This window comes from Ambystoma mexicanum, chromosome 12, assembly GCF_040938575.1.
Source record: "Ambystoma mexicanum isolate Mex_15411 chromosome 12, UKY_AmexF1_1, whole genome shotgun sequence".
Classification (NCBI taxonomy): Eukaryota; Metazoa; Chordata; class Amphibia; order Caudata; family Ambystomatidae; genus Ambystoma; species Ambystoma mexicanum.
In genome coordinates, this window is record NC_090936.1 from 1,063,511,204 (window position 1) to 1,063,534,667 (window position 23,464).

The 23,464-nt window shown below is 49.9% G+C and overlaps 1 protein-coding gene across 2 annotated transcripts in view; it reads right to left on the bottom strand.

The window, feature by feature from the left end:
• Positions 1 to 794: 794 nt before the first annotated feature.
• Positions 795 to 23,464, bottom strand: part of COPG2 (COPI coat complex subunit gamma 2) — a 621,430-nt gene continuing 598,760 nt past the window's right edge. For both annotated transcript variants that reach the window (XM_069629620.1, XM_069629619.1), the window contains one exon: positions 795 to 2,205. In XM_069629620.1, the coding sequence (XP_069485721.1) occupies positions 2,075 to 2,205 (131 nt within the window). In that variant the 3' untranslated portion in view covers positions 795 to 2,074. The remainder of the gene's footprint in view (positions 2,206 to 23,464) is intronic.

Genomic DNA, 23,464 nt, shown 5'->3' on the forward strand with positions numbered 1-23,464 from the left:
TGTGAGTTGAGAAATGTTCAGACAGCGGAAATCTTAATTTAAGCGCCATCTTTTCGACTAGCCAAAGCTGTTATTTTCCTTGTGTTTTATCTTCTGTGTTGCTAGAATTGAATTCTGTTGCCTTGCTTACTTTCTGATTTGTATTGTCACCCCACATATATTAAAACATGTTTGATTCAAATTTTAAATAAATAAATATTACCTATACCAACCAGCCTGATTCCTAGTCCATTGTGACCTGGGGGTATTTTGAGAAGGGGTGTGATATGAGTGGTACATGACTCAGAATATTGAACCTATAGACACAATAAATAAGTATTTTTATTTTTGCATTGCATGCTAGGCTGCGACCCGGGTGCATTGCCTGATTGAAATCCTTAACATTTGAAACGAAAAACTGTTGGCTCTAAGACTAAACCTAAAGCAAACTCATACCAACATTGTTCATGTTCAACAGTGTACAGTTAAAATTCTTACCATTTAAGGACAACCTCGTTTTTTAAAACCATATTGAATTTACTAGCATGTTTACTTCACCACCACAACCGCAAAATCTTTACTAATACCAGCAGAATATGCCAATAGCCGTATTAACCACAAGAAGGGAATTATCGCTTGGCATAACAATCCTCTCCAAACGGGGAGTGGGCTATGACCCTGCCCTCTTTCAAGAAGGCTATATTAGGTCTTGGAGCATGAATGAGTTGAACCACAGAGTCAACCACTCTGCTTGTGCATTCAAAATATCACCCGTTTGACACTGCCACTCCCCCCCAAAATAACAGGTACAAAAGTGAAGAAAATAAAACATCTATTTTTAATGATCCGGTCTTGAAATGTAACAAGATGTTCCAAAGCATGGAAATGGGACACTTTCACATTGCTTTCTGTTAATAAAAAAGGACAGTGTGGGTAAAACATGCATTTTGATTGAAAACATAGTATTCCGCAAGATATTCAGCTGGGAACCATAGCTATTGAAACCACACTGATTCCATGTATAAATCTTAGGGAGAAACTGCTCCACCCAAGAATTCATTTTGGTCACAATATTTCTAGAAAATGGTTTACAAAACCGGTTAGGAATAAGACTGCAGTCAGATTGGAGGTCCTTCTCAGAAAAGAATAAATGTCAAGCTTTCCTCCTTGATGAGCATTCAGAGGAACTGTTTCACTGTACCGCCAAAGGTGTCAGCCATCGCTCCCATGTTCCATTTATTCCTTTGCTGTACACAAACCCTTATCGCCAAATATATACATCAGTTGCTGCATGTTGAAAATAGGACATACACGTCCATTGCTAGTTGAAATAATACACAGTTTACAGAGCAGGTGCATGGGACTTTGAAACTAGAGATCTATCCCAGAAACTACATGCTTCACCGTTTCTCTCACCTAGAACCTTTGACAAGGTTAAGTCAGCTCAAGGAGTGGAGTAGGGCATTCAGTTTTGCACTAAGCAACCTTTATTTGGGTGTGAAGATCTTGCTTGGGGCCATTCAGTTAGAAGGTTGCCTTCCAGTCAGGAAACATCGACACACCACCTCAACATACATATCTCCTCTATGTGAACACCTGTTCCAGCCTCTCACAATCATCTGGCTCACCTGGCTGGTTCAGATTTTAATGAATCTGCCATGCCATGGAAATATCTTGAAAAAGTATGTATTGAGAGCACTTCTTCGTGCCTGGTCTGCTTACTGAGCACACTAGACAGAAAGACTGCATTTCTAAGCATATCAGTTAGACAAAGTAAGTACTCCTACTTTTGCGTGATATTCCTCTAAAGGGTCCATAATGCATTTTTACTGTGCAGCACAATAAGGTTAGAAAGGGACTTGTCGCTTCTTAAGTAAAGAACACACTTGGCATACGTGATATAAAGGTTATCGAACATAGATGAGACTTTTAAAACTTTGTGACCTGGCATCTAAAGGCCATTTGTGAACACTGGAGGTAAACCCTAGTCATGTCGGCACAGGGAGTTAGCAAGTAGATGTCTGTTGTACTGGTTGCATTCTGATTGGGGATGCTGCGTCTAAATCCACCCTCTTCGGTCCGCGGTCACTAGACTTTAACCAACAGAGGCCAGGACAACATCGACGGCAGTTTCATCTTTACTTCGGACTGTCACTTGCATGGTCACAGCGTCAGCCAGGGCAAGCTTGGACCTCACCAAAACATCAGAGCCACCACGATACACACCTGCGAGGAGGCAAAAGGGAATTTGAGTAAAAGGAGTGAAACTTAAATTCACAGTTTGCAAGAGGGGCAAACTTCATTAAGTAATTTTAACCAGGGCTATGATGTAAAGTGTACTTTTCTCCATTGGTGCTACTTGACTGCAATGTACAGCGTTTGATAATACAGACGGTATTAGCAATTTTCTGTTAATATAAGCACTCTCTACCTGGCTCCATAAAACTCAGAAATGTAAACCCATATTTTTAAAGGACCACATAGTAGAACCCCTCTTCCTTGACCAACTAACGGCCCAAATGAAAATGCTGTAGACTCCCTGCTGTCTGCATTATGCAATCAGCTATAACATTCTTCAGATTTCCATTTAGTCCAACATATGAGGGTGAGATACTTGCCAACTCCCTAGTGTGTGTAATACTTCGGAGGCACAATTAATGCATGCCATTCTCGAAAGAGCCAGGCAGCCCTTTCCAAAAGCATGTTGTATAATCTAACAGATGAGGTTTACTGAAGGATGACCTTTGTTGGAGCTAGGCCATATCTCCAGCATGGGTAAATCCGAGGACCCTGCAGGCAGTCTCACCCTCCGGGTCATTGCTTTCACGGTGTTGAAATGACAAGTTGGAGTTCACCATTATTCTCCCAGTACAAGACAGAAATGTATCTTTAAATATTATAACAAAAATATCCAGTGACGCAAGTAAAGTGGCCAATCGTTTGTCTTAATTTAAAAGTGTAGTCCCTGTACCCGTGGATTATATCCCAATCTTTCAGCTGTCCATTATATAATACACGTTAAAACATTTTAAAGTACTATTGCAAACTAAATTATTTTATATATTCCATTACCAAAGAGCCAATATCTGCTATACTGGATTCAGCAACTAACATAGCAGATGTACAGATTTTCATAGAAAAAGAATATTCTGAACTAGAGTTCACTTGCACAGAAGGAGAAATTACTTACTGTAATGTTCTTTCTATGGATTCTTCTAACACAGATTCCTCATCTGATAGATATCCTCATCCAGCTCAGCTGCTCTGAAACCTTTCGACAGGGGTCTAGTGGACCTCGACTCGGCTGTCAATCGCCGATACGTCTTACTCGGTGCTCGATCGTTGGTTCCGGACATGTCAGTCGTAGTATATATACACCACTTCACTATGCCCGTACCTCAGTTCACCCTTTTTTCCCCGTTTTTGATTGCTGCAGAGGAAAACGATGGGAGACAAGCCTAACTAGCCTGTAAAAATCTTGGTGAATATCCAAGAATTAAGTGGGAAAAAAAATAGAGATTTATTTTTCTTTATTTTTTTGAAAAAGGCAAGAAACTAGCCAGAAAGGAACAGTCACCTCGGAGCCATCACCAGGCATCCCTTCGCTTAGACAGATGCACCAAGCCACAAGAACATTCTGAGCACGGATGTAAGGGAGGGGCGTGAAGGAATCTGCAGGAGAAGAATCCATAGAAAGAACAATACGGTAAGTAATTTCTCCTTCAATGGATTGCTTTTCTCAAGCAGTTTCCTCATCTGATAGACTCCCCAATAATTAGGACCAGAGGTGGGCAAAAAGTTTTACAGTAGCAGATTTTGCAGAACTTCCCTACCATAACGTGCAACATCCAGGCAATAGTGAATAGTGCCTGGTAAATGTGTGCAAGGACGACCATGTGGCCACACGACAGATGTCCCCTAATGGGAACTCCCCTCTGCAGGGCTGTAGACCTCAAAAACCCTTCTTGTCGAGTGTGCGCCGATACTGCGAGGCAGCTCCCTGCCTGCAGACTTAACATTCAGCGATGCAAAGAACAATTCAACGAGAAAGTCTGCTTTGTTACCGCTAGACCCATGTGGGAAAAAGAATGGGCCACGAACAGCTGGTCAGATTTCCAGAACTCAGATGTCCTAGTGACTTAAAAGCTCAAGTCTCTTTTGGGATCTAAGTGGTGGAACCAGTCACCCTCCTTAGAAGGGTGTGGTGCAGGGAAGAGTAACAGTAGTTAAATGGACTGAGAAAGGTGGAACTCAGAAACCACCTTCGGAAGAAAACCAAGCCTTACTTTAAGGGAAACCTTTTCCCCCAAAAAAACGCAGGAATGTGGGCTTGCAACAAGTCCTGTAGCTTGCGAACTCACCTGGCTGACATGATAGCAACCAAAAAGGCTGATAACTGTCTCAAAGAAGAGGAATGCAGGGGCTCAAATGGAGCCGCCATCAAGAATGCCAGACCTGGATTTAAATCCCAGTCTGGGACAAAAAAGGGAATTGGCGGAAACATATTCATAAGACCCTTCAGGAATTGGTCCATAACTGGGATCATAATGAAAGAACCGGGGACCTTTTGAACAGACAAGGCAGCCAAATATCCTTTACTGTGGTAACCTGAAGGCCTGTCGAGGCCAGTGACAGAAGGATCTCCATCACTGTAGTGGTGGGATCGATCTCACGTTCCCTGCACCACGCCTCACATCTTCGCCACCTGCACGCGTACAGAAATCTGGTAGACTGTCTGCGTGCAGTCAGCAACACCTCAAGTACCTCCTCTGAGTGGTCCCAGTCGTCATACCTCATCCTCAAGAGCAACGCATGTAGGTTGATGAACTCTGGATTTGGGTGGTATACCTGACCTTCCGACTGGGTGATGCGATAAGGGCACTGAGGCAACCAGTGAGGTGTGCAGATGGTCAGATCCAGTGCCACGTTCTCCTTGTCCGGTCTGGGGCGATCAAGATCATGATTGCTCAACACCGATTCAACCTCCTTAGAACACATGGGATGACTGGAATCGCAGGGAAGGCGTAGTGAAGAGGGAAGGTTCAATCCACCAGGAACATGTGCCCAGTGCACCGTTCGCTGGGAATTCCCTCGAGCAAAACTGTCTGCACTTCCTGTTGGATTCCATGGAAAAAAGATACACTACCGGGGTACCCCAGAGAGAGAAGACCTCCTCCAGGACTTCCTGGCACACTTCCCACTCGTGTGAGACCATGCTCTGCCTGCTCAGAGCATCCACTACTTTGTTCTCTGTGCCGGCCAGATGAACAGCTGAGACCAAACCAGATCCTGTTCTCAGCTACCACAATCAAACCATCATTGCCTCCGTACAGAGGGAGCGGGAGTGCACATCACCTTGCTTGTTGAGGTAATGCAGAACGATGACATGCTTTTCCTGTAGAGACGGGGCAAATGCTTTCAGGGCTAAACTGATAGCACATAACTCCAGCCTGTTGATGTGCCACCTGGCTTCTGTCGTTGACCAGACGACAGAAGCCAGGTGGCACTGCAAATCCTCGCAGTGAACGCCCCAACCCTTCAAGGATGCATCTGTGACAACTTGGGTCTGAAAGGAGGCCAGAAGGGTTCCCCTGCCAAAAGACTGTTGTGGTCCGCTCATCAGGACAGGTCATTGACCACTGACGCGGACACTGAGGATATCTGAGATAGTGCCAAGGTACTGAGACCACAGATTCCTCAGGAATCATTGCAGGGATCTCATGTGAAACCTGGCCTCTGGGACTAGAAAAATGCAGGAAGCCATGAGCCCTAGAAGGCGGAAGAAGGAAGCCGCTGGTAGAGTGGCTTTGTTCCTGAATAGATCCACCATCTGTGTCAAGCAGACTACCCTCTACTCTGGCTGGAAGGCCTTCCCCCCCCACCCGGGTATCTAGGACTGCTTAGATGAACTGGAGTCGTTGGACTGGTGTCATGTGGGACTTCTTTAAGTTTAGGGAAAAGCCCAGCCTGTGCAGCAGCGAGCAGGTGTCCTGCAGATGGGACAAGACATACACTACAGACTTCCCTCGGATCAGCCAGTTGTCCAGATATGGAAATACGTGGACTCCGGATCTCCTGAGGAGAGCCGCAACTACCGCTATGAGATTGATGAAGACCATTGGAGCAGAGAAAAGACCAAAGGGAAGCACCTTGAACTGATAGTACGTATCTCTTACGGTGAACCTTAGGAACTTCCTGTGCTTTTGATGGATTGGCACATGGAAATAGGCGTCATGTAGGTCTATGGACAAAAGCCAGCCCTTGAGTTTGAGAGCGTAGAGAACCTCTCTCAACGTCACCATCCTGAGTTTGTCTTTCCTCAAGAACTTGTTCAAGGCCCGGAGGTCCAGAATGGGATGAGACCTCCTTTCTTGGGCACCAGGAAATACCGGGAATACCAACCCAATCCTCTGTTCAGGAGGTACGACTTCCACGGCACCCTTCAGCAACAGGGCTCTCAGTTCTTCCTGGAGCTCCTGCCCCGGTTGGATTGGAGACGAGGGTGGTGTGTTCGGTGGTTCTCTTAGAAATGGCAGACTAACCCCATTGAATGAGCTGTAAAGCCCAGGCATCAGAAGTATTCCCTGTCACTGGAGCAAGTGCTCCGTCAGCCGTCCTCCAACCGGTGCGCTGAGAGGGGAAATCAAAGCAGCTTCAGAGGCTGGGTTGCCCCGCCGCTGCTATTGACCTCTAGAAGCCCCTCTGCCCCATCCTGAGCACGAGAAATGCTTCTGCCCTTGACTGGCCAGTGGAAGCTGTGCTCTTCTGCCATAAGGAGCATATCTCCTGTAAGCCTGCGCCCTAGAGGCGAAGCTAAAAACCGGTTTGGTCGGATGCGCAGCTCGGTTTAAGGATTTGGCAGCAAGTTTTGATTCTTTGAACTTTTCCACGGAATCGTCGGCTTTGTGGCCGAAAAGATGGCCCTCGAAGGGCATGGCCAAAAGTTTTACTTGGACGTTAGGTGAAAAACCAGAGGTTTTCAAGTAGGCCGGCCTTCTCAACATTATGGCCGAAGCCATATTTCAGCCCACACAGTCGGCGATGTCCAGGCCTGTTCGCAGCGACTGCTTGGCCACTTCCTTCCCATCTTCCACTAGCTGTAGGTAGTCTTTGCGCATCTCTCCTTCTGGGAAATACAGTATTTTCCACTGCCGTCCTAAGACCGAAGGAGTATTTGGAAAAACCACTTGCCACATTGGTAGCTTTGAGGGCCATGCTACCCAAACTGAATCCCTTCTTTGACAAGGCATCTACTTATTTTGCTTCCCTGTCTGGGGGCAGAGTTGAGGTAGATGATGCAGGTCTTGAAGAGACTGTAGCAACTTGCATAACAAGCGGGGAAGGGTGAGAGCAGAGGTATGAGAGGTCTCCTCTAGCCAGCCGTACTTCCCGGAAATTGTGGAGCCGACCGGAGGAATGGAACATGGGGTTTGCCAAATAGCTGTCAAAGGATCGGCAATGGCTGGGTTCAGAGGCATATGAAGTACAGTGGCAGGACATTCCTCTAGGATGTCGGTAAGGCCATGACCTTGTGGAGGCGTCACTGTTGAGTGCAATCCCAGGGTGTCAATAACCTTTTTCTACCAGAGATCTGTATTTAGTTATAGTGTGAAGATAGGGCTGGGAATGCTGAAATTCTAGGTTGGGCGAAGTTTCCAGACCACTGGCGTCTTGCAGGCCTTGAGCTAGTTGTAGAAGTTTATTCTGGTCGTCAAAATAGTCAACCACACCTGAACCCAAGAACATTGGGGCGACATCTTGGTCATCGACATCGTGATCGCCGAAGATACCAGTCATGGTCTTGAAGAATTCGGACCGGGGTTGAGGTGTAAAGACTGTTGACAACCGTCAACGATTTGTCTTTTGGCACTCTGATGGTGAATGTTGGTGTCAATCGAGATTGAGACACAGTAGCGTCAACATCCTTGGATGCACAGGGGTAATCCGGCTTCCATAGTATATCTTTTAACATCGAAAGATTAATCGGCACCGACATAGTCCGTACTGGGGCACTAGAGGGTGGTCGAGTACACCGAGCACTGCTCTGGTCTTTGAGGCATGATGCACAGTGTTGGGAGCCGCGCCAACTGCAGCATGCTGCTTGAACATTTAAAGCATCATGGATTTGAAATTCTCCCACTCGTGGCGGGTGGTAGGACCAGCCGACGGCTTACCTTTTTCCGTCGACGACTCGCAATCCCGATGATGGCGGTGGTGCCTTTTCTTTTTATCGTGACGAAAACAAGGAAGAGTGGCTCCTCGAGTGCGACCTTTTCTTCTTCCGCCGGTGTTTTCAGGGGTATGCCCCACTGTTTTGGCTTCTGAAGTCCGAACCGTCTACCGCGCCAGAGATTTTGAGGGTGGTCGACCCAGAGCGAGTTTTGCAGCTTGGTCGTGAAGAGAGTTCGGTTGCATCTTGGCGCACGACAGACACCCGTCAGTTCCGTACCCGTGCCGAGGCACCAGAGACACAACTTGTGTGGGTCTGCAAGGGACATCTTGGTGACACAATCTGAACACTGCTTGAAACCGCCACTTGTGCGACCAACATCTTGCATCAGGGATTTATGAAAAAATTTACGTTTTCTGAGTTTCTAAAGCAACGTGTTAGCACACAGAAAAAAGGAACTGAGGGTGGGGCATAGTGACTCGCTACTTATAGGACGCCTGACGTTACGTCTGGAGCAGGTGACCAGACGCCGAGCAAGACGGCTCAAAAGTTGACGGCCGGGCCGAGGTCCACTACGCTCCCTATCGAAAACAATTCCAAAGCAGCAAAGCTGGAGGGAATATCTATCAGATGAGGAATCTGCAGGAGAAACACGGTCCATCGAAGTAAGGTTACAAGGAAAACTTCTAACAGAGTTGATTTGTTAGATTTCATAACTGAGTTTCATTGCACGACTGACAGGGTCTTCTACCCTTGAAATACTGACTGTATTCAAAAAGTATATATACCCTGGTTTTACTCCCCAAGAATAGCTGACTGCATTCTTAATGTGTAATAGGGTTGACTTACTTTGACTACTGATCGTATTCTTAATCTATATATATATATATATATATATATATATATATATATATATATATATATATATATATATATATATATATATAAAGTTGAATGTATATATGTATGTGTGTGTGTATGTTTGTCCGGCTATACAAATACACACTGTTGAACCCACTGCTACCACATTTTCCATGGATTCCTCATTTGTCTGGGGCAAGATTGTTGTCTATGTTTGGATGCAAAAATAATTCTCCGTAGACACCATCATTTACTGATGCTCTGCCCGATTCACTACAGTAGGTACTTCCTGCTCCTACCTTCAAGGCAAAAAACCTTGGGGTCATCTTCGACTCCACACTCAGAGGTATCCTTCCTTTCCTCTTCTTTTCCCAGAAGCTCACCGTCTCTAGAGCCCTGGTTCTCCCGAAGCTGGACTACTCTAACAGCCTCTATCTAAATCTGCCTGCCTCTACTCTCCGCCCTCTGCAACTCATCCAGAACAGGACTGCGAGACTTGTCCTTGGCCACAAGCCCAGGGACCGTATCTCTCCAGGACTGAAATCACTACACTGGCTTCCAGTGGCTGCGAGGATTAAGTTCAAAACCCTCTGCATTGTCCACAAGGCCTTCTGGGGACTTGGGCCAAAATACCTTCAACTCTCTCTTCCTAAATATCTCCATTCTCGAGCTCTTCGCTCATCCGCCTCCAACTCCCTCAGGGTCAGCCGCTTCTCCAAGCAACGAGATGGAGGGGCAGATCTCTCTCCGCAGTAGGGGCCTCCCTCTGGAACAGCCTTCCTGCCTCCCTGAAACTTGAGGAGAACCATCTCCGGTTCCAGAAGCACCTCAAAACCTTCCTCTTTGCCTCCACTTTCACTCCCCATCTCCCCTGCGAATATTACTGAAACTGCACTGAATCTGCAACTGGGCCACTCACCGATCTCGGTCCTTGGCCCAGCCACTCTCCCCTGCACTGCCTCTCTGGCAACCCCTGCACTGCGGGACTGTCTCTGTATCCCTACAGCCCCTCCTCCCAGCACTTGTCTGCACTTACCTTGCACTTGCCACCAACTGGCCCTTATTATTTATCCTGTATTCTACTAACCCTGTACTGCACTTTCCCCTCTCTGTTTACCCCTTGCACTTTTCCCTACCCCTCTACCTTTGCACTTGTGCGATCTGAATGACACCTGGCCTAGTAGGATCGTTGTCTGTCTCCCCTCTGCCCCCTCCCCCCCGCCTCGTCGCGCCTTGAAACACTTGTGTATAGGCGCGTTACAAATGCCATATCATAAGAAGGCAACATTTGGAAAAGTGTTGAAGCAAAATGTTCGGTATGTTGGTTATTCCTTTAAAATGTATTACTACTGTATACAGTTCGAAACAGCGTCTGAAGCGAAGGGCAGATTAAGAAAAGAGCAATAACCTGTTCGGACCAGCAGGACCCAGGGCCCAAACGCCTGCCCAGACAGCAGGTTTTACTCCTTCCGTCCCCACAGGCCATCCTCGCCATCATCAGGCAACGCCAACTTCTCTGGTGCTGGGGTGAGGACAGGTGCTCTGTGGCACAGTAAGTTGTACATTTGTAAAAGCTTTGTCGCGCAGCGTCTGGGTGCCCACTGGCCCCTCCCTTTGTCCCGGTTGCTTCCTTGTTTGTTGCACCCCCCCTTCCATCCCACCGCACTCCGATTGGTTGGCGGGCCCTTTAAAACAGCCAACAAAGACACCCCCTGCTGTGGCAGCGCCCTCGGCCAAGGACCCGAGGCTAAGGACAGCTCCAGTGGTGTCTGCCGGTGTCCGCTGTGGTAGCACCTAGCTTTCAGCTGTCGACCTACTGCGACTGATCAGGTAAGTGAAATCAGGGTGCGTTGTATTGTGTTGTACTGAAAACCTAGCCTCCCCCCGCCCTCTTTTGGGAAAGTCGAATCTGTGTGTGTTTGTATTGCGCTGTGTGTGCTCTCAAATACTTAAACAACTTGGCTACATGCGCTCCCTTGCAGTGTAGGTCCCTGCATCCTGTTCTGTCCCCCCTCTGTGTTTACCTTCCTTTCCCTTGCATCTGAGCCCTTCCCTCTTCAATCTATTGTGTACCATTCTGACACTGTCTTGTGCGCCACTGTTTTTATGGAATTACTTTGCATTGTCTGCAGTCTTCTTCTAGGTTCCTGTTGTGTTCTGTGCCTTGTTGAACGTTTTGTTGATTGTATTGACTTAGTGTTTGCTCTCTACAGTTCCTGATATTGTGTTGCTATCCACAGTTTGTGGCATCACATTGCAATTGCCATTCTTCACTTCTAGGTTCCCTGCTGACCTCGGTGTTCTGCTTTTGGTCCTGTATTACATATGCTTTCCTTACTTCCAGGTTCCCTGTTGTGATTTGTGCTTTGCCTGGTTCTGTACTAACTTCTGCATTCTCTACTTCTAGGTTCCCTGTTGTCCTCTTTTCTTTCTGATGGTTCTGTACTGCATCTGATTTGTAGGTCTGTTCTTTGTTGTGGCCCCTCACTTTCATGTCCCCCACAGTGCCTTCCCTCAATTTACCCCACCTCTGTGTTCTCCCTGACCCCCATGCCTGCCTTGGCTCCCCTCACCCGCCCACTTTCCTCCTTGCACCTTCTATGGTGTTCTCTGTCTCACCTATCTTTTCTTACTGCTTTTCTATCGACTATCCTATACCTCTCACCAAGTCTGGCAGGATGAAGTTGTTGAAAAGGGACATCCTCGTCTCCAACCCAGGCCTCCCCATCACCGATACCCATACCAGTGCTTCCTCCAGGCAGACCCTTACTGACGTACTCTTTGTCGTTCCCTCTCCAGGCCTATGGACCCCCCCATATGGTCTCTGTTCCCTCTCCTTTTTCCTCTTCTCCCATTAATAGTGGTACTCGGTGGGAGGCACTCCTGGCCCTACTTCCACTCCTCTAAGCTCATCATTAATGTCTACTTAAATGGCACTGTCTTGGTCCACTGCCCTCAGGCCAATCTCCTCCTCTTTGATAGTTGCTTCCCGCGCCTTAACTTCCTTTCCTCTACTACTATCCCTTCTTACCCCTCTCTGGCTCCTCTGCCACCTCTTCGGCACCCCCTGATGCTTCTCTGGCCACCCTGTTACCTCCCTCCTCTGCCACTCCCCTGGCACTCCCTTCTCCATCTACGAATACCCTGCCTTCTCTTCCTTCCTCCCCTGCCCATACTCTGGCACCTTCACACTTCCGCAGGGTGAACCTCTGGCTGTCAAACACTCCTCCGACATCTGGCATCTCCTGGAAGAGCTTGATTTTGATGTACTCTGTCTCACTGAGACTTGGTTCACGGCCAGCTCTGTCACGAGTTTTGACACTCTCCTTCCTGATGGCTACAAGATCCTCTCTGAACCCAGAACATAGTGTTCTGGTTGGGGTGTAGCCTTGATTTTCCCAGAGTGGATCCCTGCTTCTATCATTCCAATGCAGCACTTCTCCTTTGAATGCCTGGTCTGCATGCTCTCTATCTCTCCTGGCCAGTCTCTCACTGTGTGAGCTATCTACAAGCCGCCCGGCCAGGTTGCCCTCTTCCTCTCCGAGTGGGCTGACCTCTCCTCCTCGCTCCTTGCCTCTACCTCCCAACTTCTCCTCTGAGACTTGAACATCCACCTGGATGCTACCAGCCCTTCTTCAGGACTCTTCTGCAGCCTCTGTGATTCTCTCTCCCTCTATTCTTTCCTCTAGCCCAACTCACTCTGCAGGGCACACCCTGGATGTTCTGATCTCCTCAGAACTCCCCTTCTCCTCACAACTCCTCTGTCTTGGAGTGATCACTTTCTCCTTTCTTCCCACCTCTCTCTCTTCACCACAGCGTGTGTCAGTTGAGGCTTTTGCCACTACTTTCTCTCCCCCTCCTGCACCTTTGGCTGACTGGCACCCAGGCACAGCCCTCTCTAACCTTCATCTCTCTAACACTCTGGATGTCCATGCCCCTGTCATGAGGATCAGCTTGAAGCCCAAATCCAAGTGCAGCTCTTGGTACGATTCCAACCTTGCCGCCCTTAAACGCAAGTGTAGGGCGGCAGAGAGGAAGTGGAGGGCATTGGGCGCACCCCCTGACAAACTGGCCTGCCGCCTGCTCCAAAGGAAGTACAGACTCTCTGTCCTCTCTAAGAAGAGAGCCTACATCCAAGCCCGCAGCTCTGTGGCATCTAACAACTCGACCGAACTTTTCAAAATCTGCAAGGAGCTGGCCAATCCTGCTGCAGTCTCTACCTCTAATGCTCCCTCCCAGGCCCTCTGCACAGCCTTGGCCTCTCATTTCACTACTAAATCTCAGGACATCCTGTCCACCCACTCTTCCTCTACCTCCCCTTTCCTCCTCCTCTACCACTCCTGGCCCGTCTGAGGCCGTCTTGCCTCCTCCTTTCTCTTGTTCACCTCTGACAATGTTTCTAGACTAGTCCGATCTATGAAAGTCGCATCAAAGCAGGTCCTCCCCTGCTCATCCAGAGCTATCAAGGACCACAGACACCCTTGCTCCAGCTTTGGCGGATTTCTGAAATCACTCCTTTACCACTGGAACTTCCCCCTCCCCCTTAAGCACTCTCTTGTGCACCGCCTTCTAAAGAAGCCCTTGTCCGATCCTTCATCTCCGGCTAACTATCGCCCTATCTCCATCAGTCCTTTCCTGGGAAAACCCTTGGAAAAGCTGGCCATCTGTCAGCTTAATCTACCTACTGAATCTGTTGGTTGCCTCCATGACCACCAGTCTTGCTTCAGAGCTGCCAGAGGCACGGAAACTGCTCTCCTGAACACCTGTGAAGACTTGCTCTCCAATCCTGACTCTAATCTCCCTTCTGTCCTCATTCTCCTTGATCTATCCTCCGCTTCTGACACGGTCAACCATGCCATCCTGCTCAATCGTCTCTGGACAACCTTGGTATTACTGGTCAGGCCCTGGCCTGGTGGACCTCGTTTCTCACCAACCGACCGACCCTCCCAGGCCCAACTGGGGTCTTTCCTCTCTCCCTGGATCTTCAACCACTACCTGGCACCTCTTGGCCACTGCATCACGACTTCGGCTCCAATTTTCAATGCTTTGCAGATGACACTCGGCTCTCTTCAGCCACCTCTGCTTCTTCTCTCATACCAGACTGTCTGGCCACAATTCAGGAATGGTGTGCCTCTACTCTTTGACCTTTACAACTTATCTGTAACAGGACTGCGAGACTTGGCCTCAAGCACAGGGATCGTATCTCTCCAGCTCTGAAATCTCTTCACTGGCTCCCCATGGATGCAAGGTTCAAGAATCTCTGCATTGTCCACAAAGCTTTCTAGGGCCTCGGACTGCTCTGCCTCCAACTTTCTCTTCCAAAACATCTTCCTTCTTGAGCTCTCTGCTCATCCACCTCCAATTCTCTGAGGGCCCGACGCTTCTCCATGCAGAGAGTTGGGTGCTCTGCGCACTGGTCACCCTCTGAACTCAGGCCCAGGCTCCTGCATATCTAGTTGCCCTTGCACTGCCTCTGGGCTCCCTAGCACTTAGGGGTCTGTTGCTGCAACCCTAGAGTCCCTTCTCTCTGCACTTATGAGCCACCCGCTGGCTGCACTTGTGAGCTTACCAGTGGTCGAAGTGAGCGGGAGCGGTGCTCCTCTACTTTTTTTAAGTTAAGTTTTACTGTCCCTATACTTTTATTTTAAAAAGAAACCACCCCAGAATGGTTTCCTTTTAAAATAAAAGTTTAGGAAGAAGTTGAAACTTGCACTTTCAGTGCACTATACTTAACGTTCTCTTAAACAGCTGGCACACGTGTTTTGGGGTTTGTATTGTGTATGGGAGGGGGAGTGATGATAGGGTTTGTGGGGAGTGGGTGCAGGCCAGCAGGGAACAGTTCCACTACTTCTTTTCATACACTTTGACCACTGGAGTTAACAACACTTTCCCCTCCCTCTCCCCCCCTGGCACTTCTCCCCTTCCCTGCACTTGCACAATCTGAATGACACAAGGCCTAGTAAGATCGTTATTTTGTCCTCCCTTGTTTCCTCCTCCTTGTCTTGTTGTGCCTAGAATCACTTGTGTATAGGTGCGTTATGAATGCCACATTATATTATATCAAAGCAATTTTAAAGGGACATATAAAAAAAGAATTACATTCTTTTTATCACGTTACTCCAAATATGGGAAATGGCAAGCTTACAGTTTACTTAAGTACATACACGAGAAGGCAGCACAATGAATAAATCGTTCTTGGACATTTTCTCAAATGTGCTTAAGCCATTAAGTGATTGAACATGCCGCACAAAAAACAAACACCACCTGGAAAAGCTCCATCTGACGCAAAGCGAAAATCAATATCAAGAGCTTCTGAAACAGAACAACAAACAGCAGCACGACTTGCCGACAAGAGCAACTTTCTCCAGGGCAAATGAGATGCCAGAGCAAACTGAAGCAAAACTTGCTGACATGAGGACAAGGGCAATATCCCCCAGGGCACATGAGACACTACTCGATCACGACACAGGCAACGCCAGGTACCCAAGCTAGTAAGGTTATACTGTGGGTTGTATTCCTTAAGTATGGAGTTGCTTTTTATAATTGTGTTGATATATAATGTGATAGCACTTATTTACCCAAGATTCATCTTGGCCTACTTGTATTTCAATAAACTATTTATTCGTCCCCACCAGATGAATTGCCAAGACCGAGATTTGGTTCTATCTCAACCAGAACCCCAGCTGAATTGCCTCTGTGCAGAGTGGTCGAGAGTGCACGCCACCCTGCATGTTGAGGTAATGCATGGCCACCATGTTTTCTGTTAGGACGAGGTCATGCTTCCCTCCGAGAGACGGGGCAAAGGCCCTCAGGGCTAACCTGATGGCCTGCAACTCAAGTCTGTTGATATGCCACTTGGCTTCTGATGGGAGACCAGAGGCCATTCACCTGCAATTCCTCACACTGGGCACCCCAAACCTTCAGAGAAGCATCCATGACCACTCGGGCCTGGGGACAAGGTGGCCAGAAGGGTTCCCCCACCAATAGATTGCTGTGTGTGTTCCACCAGCCGAGTCCACGGAATACCTGGCTGGACGACGAAAGGCGATCCACGAGTGCTCCCAGGTACTGAGACCACTGGTCCCTCAGGAACCATTGGAGGGATCTCATATGCAGCCTGGCCTCTGGCACTAGAATAACAGGCGGCCATGATACCCAATAGGCGGAGAAAGGAAGCCGCTGGAAGAGTGGCGTGGTTCTGAAACAACTGCACCATCTGACCGTTGTTGCCGACTCTTTCCTGTGGAGGAAAAGCCTTCCCTACCTGGGTGTCTCAGAACGATTAGATGAACTGGAGCCACTGGACTGGCATCAGATGGGACTGCTTTAAGTTGAGGGAGAATCCCAGCCTGTGCAGTAGCAGGCAGGTGTCCTCCAGATGAGACAAGACTTGCCCTGCCGGCTTCCCTCGGATCAGCCAGCTGTCCAGGTACGGAAATACATAGACCCAGGATCTCCTGAGGTGAGCCGCAACTACTGCCATGAGCTTGGCGAAGACCCTTGGTCTTCCCTTGGAGGTCAACCCAAAGGGAAGCACTTTGAACTGATAGTGCCCGTCACTAATGAGGAACCTGTTCTTCTGGTGTATCAGCACATGGAAACAACCTTCCTGTAGGTCTATCGACACCAGCCACTCCTGGAGTGTGATAGCCTTGGAAAATCTCTCTCAACGTCACCATCCTGAATTTGTCCTTACTCGGGAACTTGTTCAAGGCCCTGAGGTTTAGGATGGGACGGCGACCTCCTCCATTCTTGGGCACCAGGATGTAACGGGAATACCAACCCGACCCTCTCTGATCGGGAGGTACCTCTTCCACGGCACCCTTTGACAACAGGGCTCCCACTTCTTCCTGGAGCTCCTGTCCCGGTTGGATCGGGGTAGGTGGAGGTCTGGAGGCCTCTTTAGAAAAGGCAGACAATAACTCCACCGAATCAATTGCAGGGCTCAGACATCAGAAATTATTTCCTGCAACTGGGACCAATGCCCTGCCAACCGTCCACTAACCAGTGTATAGTGGGAGGGGAACATCAAAGTGGCTCTAGAGGCTCCTAAGAACTTTTCGGGACGTGAAAAGCGCCTCTGCCTTTGCTTGGCTTGTGGGAGCTGTGCCTTCCTGCCATAGGGCACATAACATCTATAGCCTCTGCCCTTGGAGGTGAAGCTGAAGGCAGGTTTGGCCAGATGTGCCGCTAGGCCCAAAGATGTAGCAGCCAATTTTGACTCCTTGAATTTCTCCAAGGATTAGTCTGCATTCTGCCCAAAAAGCATGTCACCTTCAAAAGGCATGTCCAGCAGCCTGTTTTGGACATTTGTGGAGAAGCCAGAAGTTTTAAGATAAGCTTGGCGTCTCATCACAACTGCTGAGCCCGTTGCTCTACCAACAGTCTGCTATGTCCAAGCCCATCTGCAGCGACTGTTCGGCTACCTCCTTCCCATCCTCCACCAGCTGTAAAAAGTCGTCCCGCATGGCACCCTCAGGGACGTGCTCAGCAACCTGTTCTATTGCTTTCCATAAGCCAAACGAATATTTGGCGAAAACACTGTCACGTTAGTGACTTTGAGCGCCATGGTACGAGAAGTGAATACCTTTCTGGCTAAAGCGTCACATTTTTTCCCTTCTCTGTCCGTAGGCAGAATCAGAGGTGGATGCCGCGGGTCTGGTGGAAACAGCGACAGCCTGAATCACCAACTGTTCTGAGGAAGGATGTGTGGTGAGGAAAGAAGGATCTCCTCTTGCCGGCCTATACTTTGAAATTGGCACTCACAGGGGGAAGGGTACAAGGGTGCTGCCATAAGGAGGCTAAAGGATCTGCAAAGGCTGGGTTGAATGGCATATTGTTCTCGACTAATGGACTCTCGTTCAAAATGTCAGTAAGATTTTACTCCTGAAAAGAGGCAGTGGACTACACTGTGAAATCAGCTCTATAAACTTCACACTAGTGTGGGCATAGGGCTGTTTCTGCTGCAACTCCATTCTGAAGAAGAATCCAGAACACTGGCATCATGTTAACCCTGAGCCAAAGCCAATAAATCAGCCTGGTTGTCGAAATAGTCAACACCGCTGGCTCCAGTGTAAACGGGGTCAACCGTGTCCGCAGGTCATCGTGTTTCTCGACTCCAAAAATTGAATGCAGACTGTCGGTGCCAAAGGCTTGAGGATAGACTTCGAAGCCAAAGCTATTGATGCCGAGGGTACTTTTCGGCGCCGCAAAACGCTCCTATAACCGAGAGACGTCAGGATCCTTGGCCTTCTGGTGACTTATTTGTGACGGGAGTATCACCTGAAGACGTTTTCGACGCTGACAATGCCGATGATGTGGCTTGGTTGGAGTTGGGAGCACCAAGTGCCACTTTAGCCTCCAAAGCTTGGTGGTTGGGGACCAGAGCCACACCTACAGCCGTTTGCGTCTTAAACATTTGCAACATAGAGGTCTTAAAACTATCCCACTCTTCTCAAGTGGTCGACCCCGCTAAGGGCTTACCTCGTTCGGACGACTGGCTGCCAGGCAAGACTCGGATCGAGGGCCGAGTCGAGGACCACTATGCCACCTGGCAAAAAAATGTTTCCCAACAGTGAAGCTGGAGATGGATATCTATCATGATGAGGAATCTGCGGGAGAATAGCAATCCATTGAAACAATAGGGCTGTGAATCCAAAAACCAGCGCATGACTCTGGTGTTGGTGTCCTTTTGAAGGCTAAACTATTTAAGGGGGGGGCATGATCAGTAACTAGTCGCAATTCCCTACCCGTTGGATAGTATTTTAAATAGGTCACTACCCACTTGATGGTCAAGGCTTCAAGTTCAAGAGTAGCATTGTTTTTCTCTGAAGGAAATTGCTTCTACTGATATAGCGAATAAGGAACAAGTTACTTACCTGTAACTGTTGTTCTCCAGCATGGGTCTGGCATTGATTCACATGCTCATGAATATCCCCCGTCGTCAAGCTGGGAATCCTCAGTAAAGAAAAAAAACAGTTTCAGTTTTGTTTCTGAACTGTCTTTCTACCAATAACCAATCACTGGTCTCTGGGTCATACTGCCCCCAGCCAATGACTGCCCTCTACCTAAGCCCCTCCTCTGGCAGCCATCTTCAGATTTGGTAGCACGTAAAGTGGCAGTAGGACCAAGAGAAGAGCCGCAGAGGGGTTGGAGGGAGGGTTCGCATGTGAATCCATGCCAGACCCATGCTGGAGAACAACAGTTACAGGTAAGTAACTTGTTCCTTCTCCAGCATGGGGTCTGGCATGGATTCACATGCTCATGAATACAAGAATACATAGCAGTAAACACATGCACACCCAGGGGAGGTGGCAAGGCTCAACATTAAACATCTCTTATCTCCTCACCAGGCTCACCTTCAAGCGAACAGTTTGCGCAGCACTCCTTGGCTGACTCTGGACTGCTCCCTGGAATCCCGGTCGACGCAGTAGAATCTCGTGAAGGTGTGCGTCGACCTCCACGTAGCAGCCCTGCATATGTCCAGCAAGGGCACACCATACAGGAATGCCGTAGTAGCAATGATCGCTCTGGTCGAATGGGCTCTCGGACGGCCGGGCAACGGTCGGTTTGCCAACTGGTGACAGTGCATGATGCAGCCGTAGAGCCATCTGGACATGGAAACCTTCGAGAGGGCCTTCCCCTGGTTCACAGGTCCAAATTTCAGAAACAGCTGTGATAAAACTCTTCATGCGGTCCACGTAGAACTTCAGTGCTCTAGCCACATCCAGCGAGTGCAAGTCCTCTCAGCTTGCGACGAAGGCGACGGGAAGAAAATAGGTAACACCAAGTGCTCGCTGAGATGGAAGTCCAACGGCACCTTGGGCATGAAGGAGGGGTGCGTCCTCAGCACTACCCTTATCTCGTGGAATGTCAGGTATGGAGGTTTACATGATAGGGCCCTGATCTCTCCCCCTTATCGTGTGGAGGTGATGGCTACAAGAAACGCTGTTTTCCACAATAGGAATTTCAACAGTGCCGAATGCAGAGGTTCGAATGGCGGGCCCATGAGTCTGGTCAGCACCAGGTTGTGCTCCCACCCCGGGGGCCGGGGCCTTCACCGGCCTTGGCCAGCAATAGCAAGTACGGCAGCACTTGGGACGTAATCTGTAGAGGGTTGATCTTCTGTGTACGGCACCAGAGAACTTCTTCCATTTATGCCCGTAGCACTAAGAGTCGAGGATGCCCTGGCCTTTGCAAGGACCACCTTGCAGTCCGCTGGGATATCGTAGACTCCAAACTCTAGTGCTGCAGGAGCCAGGCCTGCAGGTTCAGCGATCCCGGGTCGTGTTGTAGGATGGCACCTCCTTCCCTGGCAAGAAGATCCGTGTCTGTCAACAGTTTGACTAGGGGGCACCCTGACCAGTCCAGAAGGTCCATATCTGTCTCGGCCACGCCTGTGCGACGAGGATCATCCTGCACCGGGACCGTCTGAGTTGACTGATGAGTCGCAGAAGCAACGGCGGGAACGCATACAGGAACATGCCATCCCAGGGGAAGGAGAATGCATCGCCCATGCTCCCTGGCTGGGGAAACCTGCTGGCGAACCATCGGCACTTGGTGTTTGTCGCCGTCGCAAATGGATCTATCTGGGGATTGCCCCATTGTCGGAATAGCAGATCCACTTGATCCTGCCGGAGTTCCCACTCATGGCACGAGCGCATCTCCCTGCTGAGCAAGTTGGCGACTGTGTTCTTGACTCTTGCCAGGTGGAAGGGTACCAGGAACATCCCGTGGGCAACGGCCCATTGCCACAGATCCTGCTCTTCTTTGGATAGGGCTGGGGATCTGGTGCCCTTGCTTCCGGATGTAGAACATTGTGGTGGTGATGTCGGTGAAGACCCTCACCACCTTGCCCTTGAGGGACGGGAGGAACAACCTGAGGGCCCAGAACACGGCTCGGAGCTCCAGGACGTTGATGTGTAGTGACCTCTCCTCCGGGAGCCAAAGGCCTCTTACGTGGAGATCTCTGGTGTGCACTCCCCATCTTTCCAGGGAGGCGTCTGTCGTCACCGTCTCCTGATGTGTCGGGGTTTGGAAGTACATACCCGCCGCTAGATGCACGCTGTTATCCCACCACCGTATTGTTGGGCGGAACGTTTCGTTGAGGGAGATCTTGTCTTTGAAACTAACTGCTGCTTGCATCCAACGGGTGTCGAGGAACTCCTGCAGTGGTCGCATCCCCAACCTGCATAGGCGCACGAGGTAGATGCACGATGACATCATGCCAAGTAGGGACTTGATGGACCTCACCCTGGCCATGTTCATGGTCAACTGCCGTTGTACCTTGCCCAGGATGACCTTCGTCCTTTCCTCCGAAGGCGAAGCCAATCTTGCGACTGTGTTGAGTCTGGCTCCCAGGAACAGGGCGTCATGCAACGGTACCAAGTGGGATTTCGCAAAGTTGATCGAGAATCCCAGATCCGTGAGCAGTTGGACGGTCTTCGCTGTGTGATCAACAACGTTTTCCCTTGACTTTGCTTGGATGAGGCAATCGTCCAGGTAGGGGTAAACATGGATCCCCTGCAGGCAGAGCCGTGCTGCCACCGGTGCCAGGCACTTGGTGAAGACCCTGTGCGCCGACTTCAATCCAAAGGGCAGGGCCTTGAACTGGTATTGTCGCCCTTGGATCACGAATCGTAGGAACTTTCGATGTCCTTTGAGTATGGGGATGTGGAAGTAGGCATCATCCAAGTCCAGCGACGAAAGGAAGTCGCCCTCCTCCAGCTGTCCCAGGATGGGTCGCCAACTGCCGGTCTTCTTTAGGACGAGGAAGCACCGCGAGTATACTCCGGAGAATCTTGGGGTCGAGTTCTATCGCACCCTTTTTCAGCATTGCTCGTACCTCCAGAAGTAGCTGTGGCATGTAGTTTTCCTTCCTGGTCACAGGTGGTAGACGGGGACACTTTCTTTGAAATTTCAGAGTGTGCCCGTGGGTCAGTGCATCCAGCACCCAACGGTCAGTGGAGAAGGACTCCGACGCGCTGACGAATTTCGCCAGCCGGCCTCCCACCGGGGTGCTTGGGTGGGGGCTGACGTAATGGCCGGTTCAATCTCACTTCGCCGAGGCCTTGCCGTCTTGGCCTCGACGACGTCCTCCGGCCTTGCTGCGGCTTCTGTAGGCCTCCTGCGACGATAAGCGGGCCGCTTGGTGGTACGACAAAGAACCGCCACCAAATCCTTTGGAGGTACCTTAAGACTTGCATCCGGGGGTCCGAAAGGGCGGCAGTCATTGATGGAGAGAAGCCAAGGCCCGGGCCGTCTCGGTGTCCGCCTTGATGGCCTGCAGTGACTCGTCCACTGCCTTGCCGAACAGGTTGTTCCCGACGAAGGGCATGTCTAGTACCCTGGTCTGAACGTCCTGACAGAAGTCGGTAGCCTTGAGCCAACCGCATCGGCGAAGGCAAACACCGTTGCCCATCTGTCGAAACCCAGTGTCGGCGATGTCCGTGGCCACCATGATGGCGTTGTCCAACACCACCTTGCCTTCCTGTAGGATTTCAAGGGCCTCCGCCCTCATGTTGTCCGACAGGAAATCCAGAAGGGGAGCGATCTTGAACCACAGCTCCCTGTCGTAGTGCGCCACGATCACAAGGGCGTTGGCCGCTTTGATGGTCGTCGCCGCCGACGAGATGACTTGTCGTCCCATGGCGTCCAGCTTCTTCCCCTCACCGTCCAGTGGGGAAGTGGAAGTTGATCCTGTCGCCCCTGCCGATTTCTTCTTGGCTGCTGCGGAGACCACTGAATCCGGGGACGGCTGAGCTCTAAGGCTGCTGCAGAGACCACTGAATCCGGGGACGGCTGAGCTCTAAGGCTGCTGCAGAGACCACTGAATCCGGGGACGGCTGAGCTCTAAGGCACATCGGGGCAGAATCGGGACCTGGTACTTCTTCTCATACCGGTCCCTCTTTGCAGCTGCTGTAGAAGGGTATCTTGAGCAGCGACAGTCCTTCGTCCCAGAGGTCGTCCTGTAATGGTACTGTGAGGACGGTCTTCCTCTTGGCCTCCCGTCGTTGGTAGAGGAAACCCTCCTTCTGCTCTTTGGGACAAAGTTGAAAAAGCTCTGATGCCCTGGCAATCATGACGTGAAAGGAGCCAATTTCGTCGGGAAGGGAGCCCCGGGCAGGGGGTGATGGGAGATCCATCCCGTCGTCACCACGGTCGTCATCCGTCCCCACCGTCTCATCCCTCGGTGGAGGGGAAGGAGATGACGGCTGGAAAGGAGAGGGGAGGATGGATCCGCCTCTGCTTGTTCGGTGGGCTTCCCGACGATCCAGGCGCCGCTGGATCATCCACTGGGGGTAAGGGCAACCTTGCCCTTATCTCCGTACACAGAGTCTGGATAGCCATCAAGATTGCTCCTGAGTTGTCCTCTAGCATAGGCATTGGTTGCGACGGCTGCGGAGTGGGGTCCTCTGTCTCCTCCACGGCCCGCGGCTCCTCGTCGGCTCCACC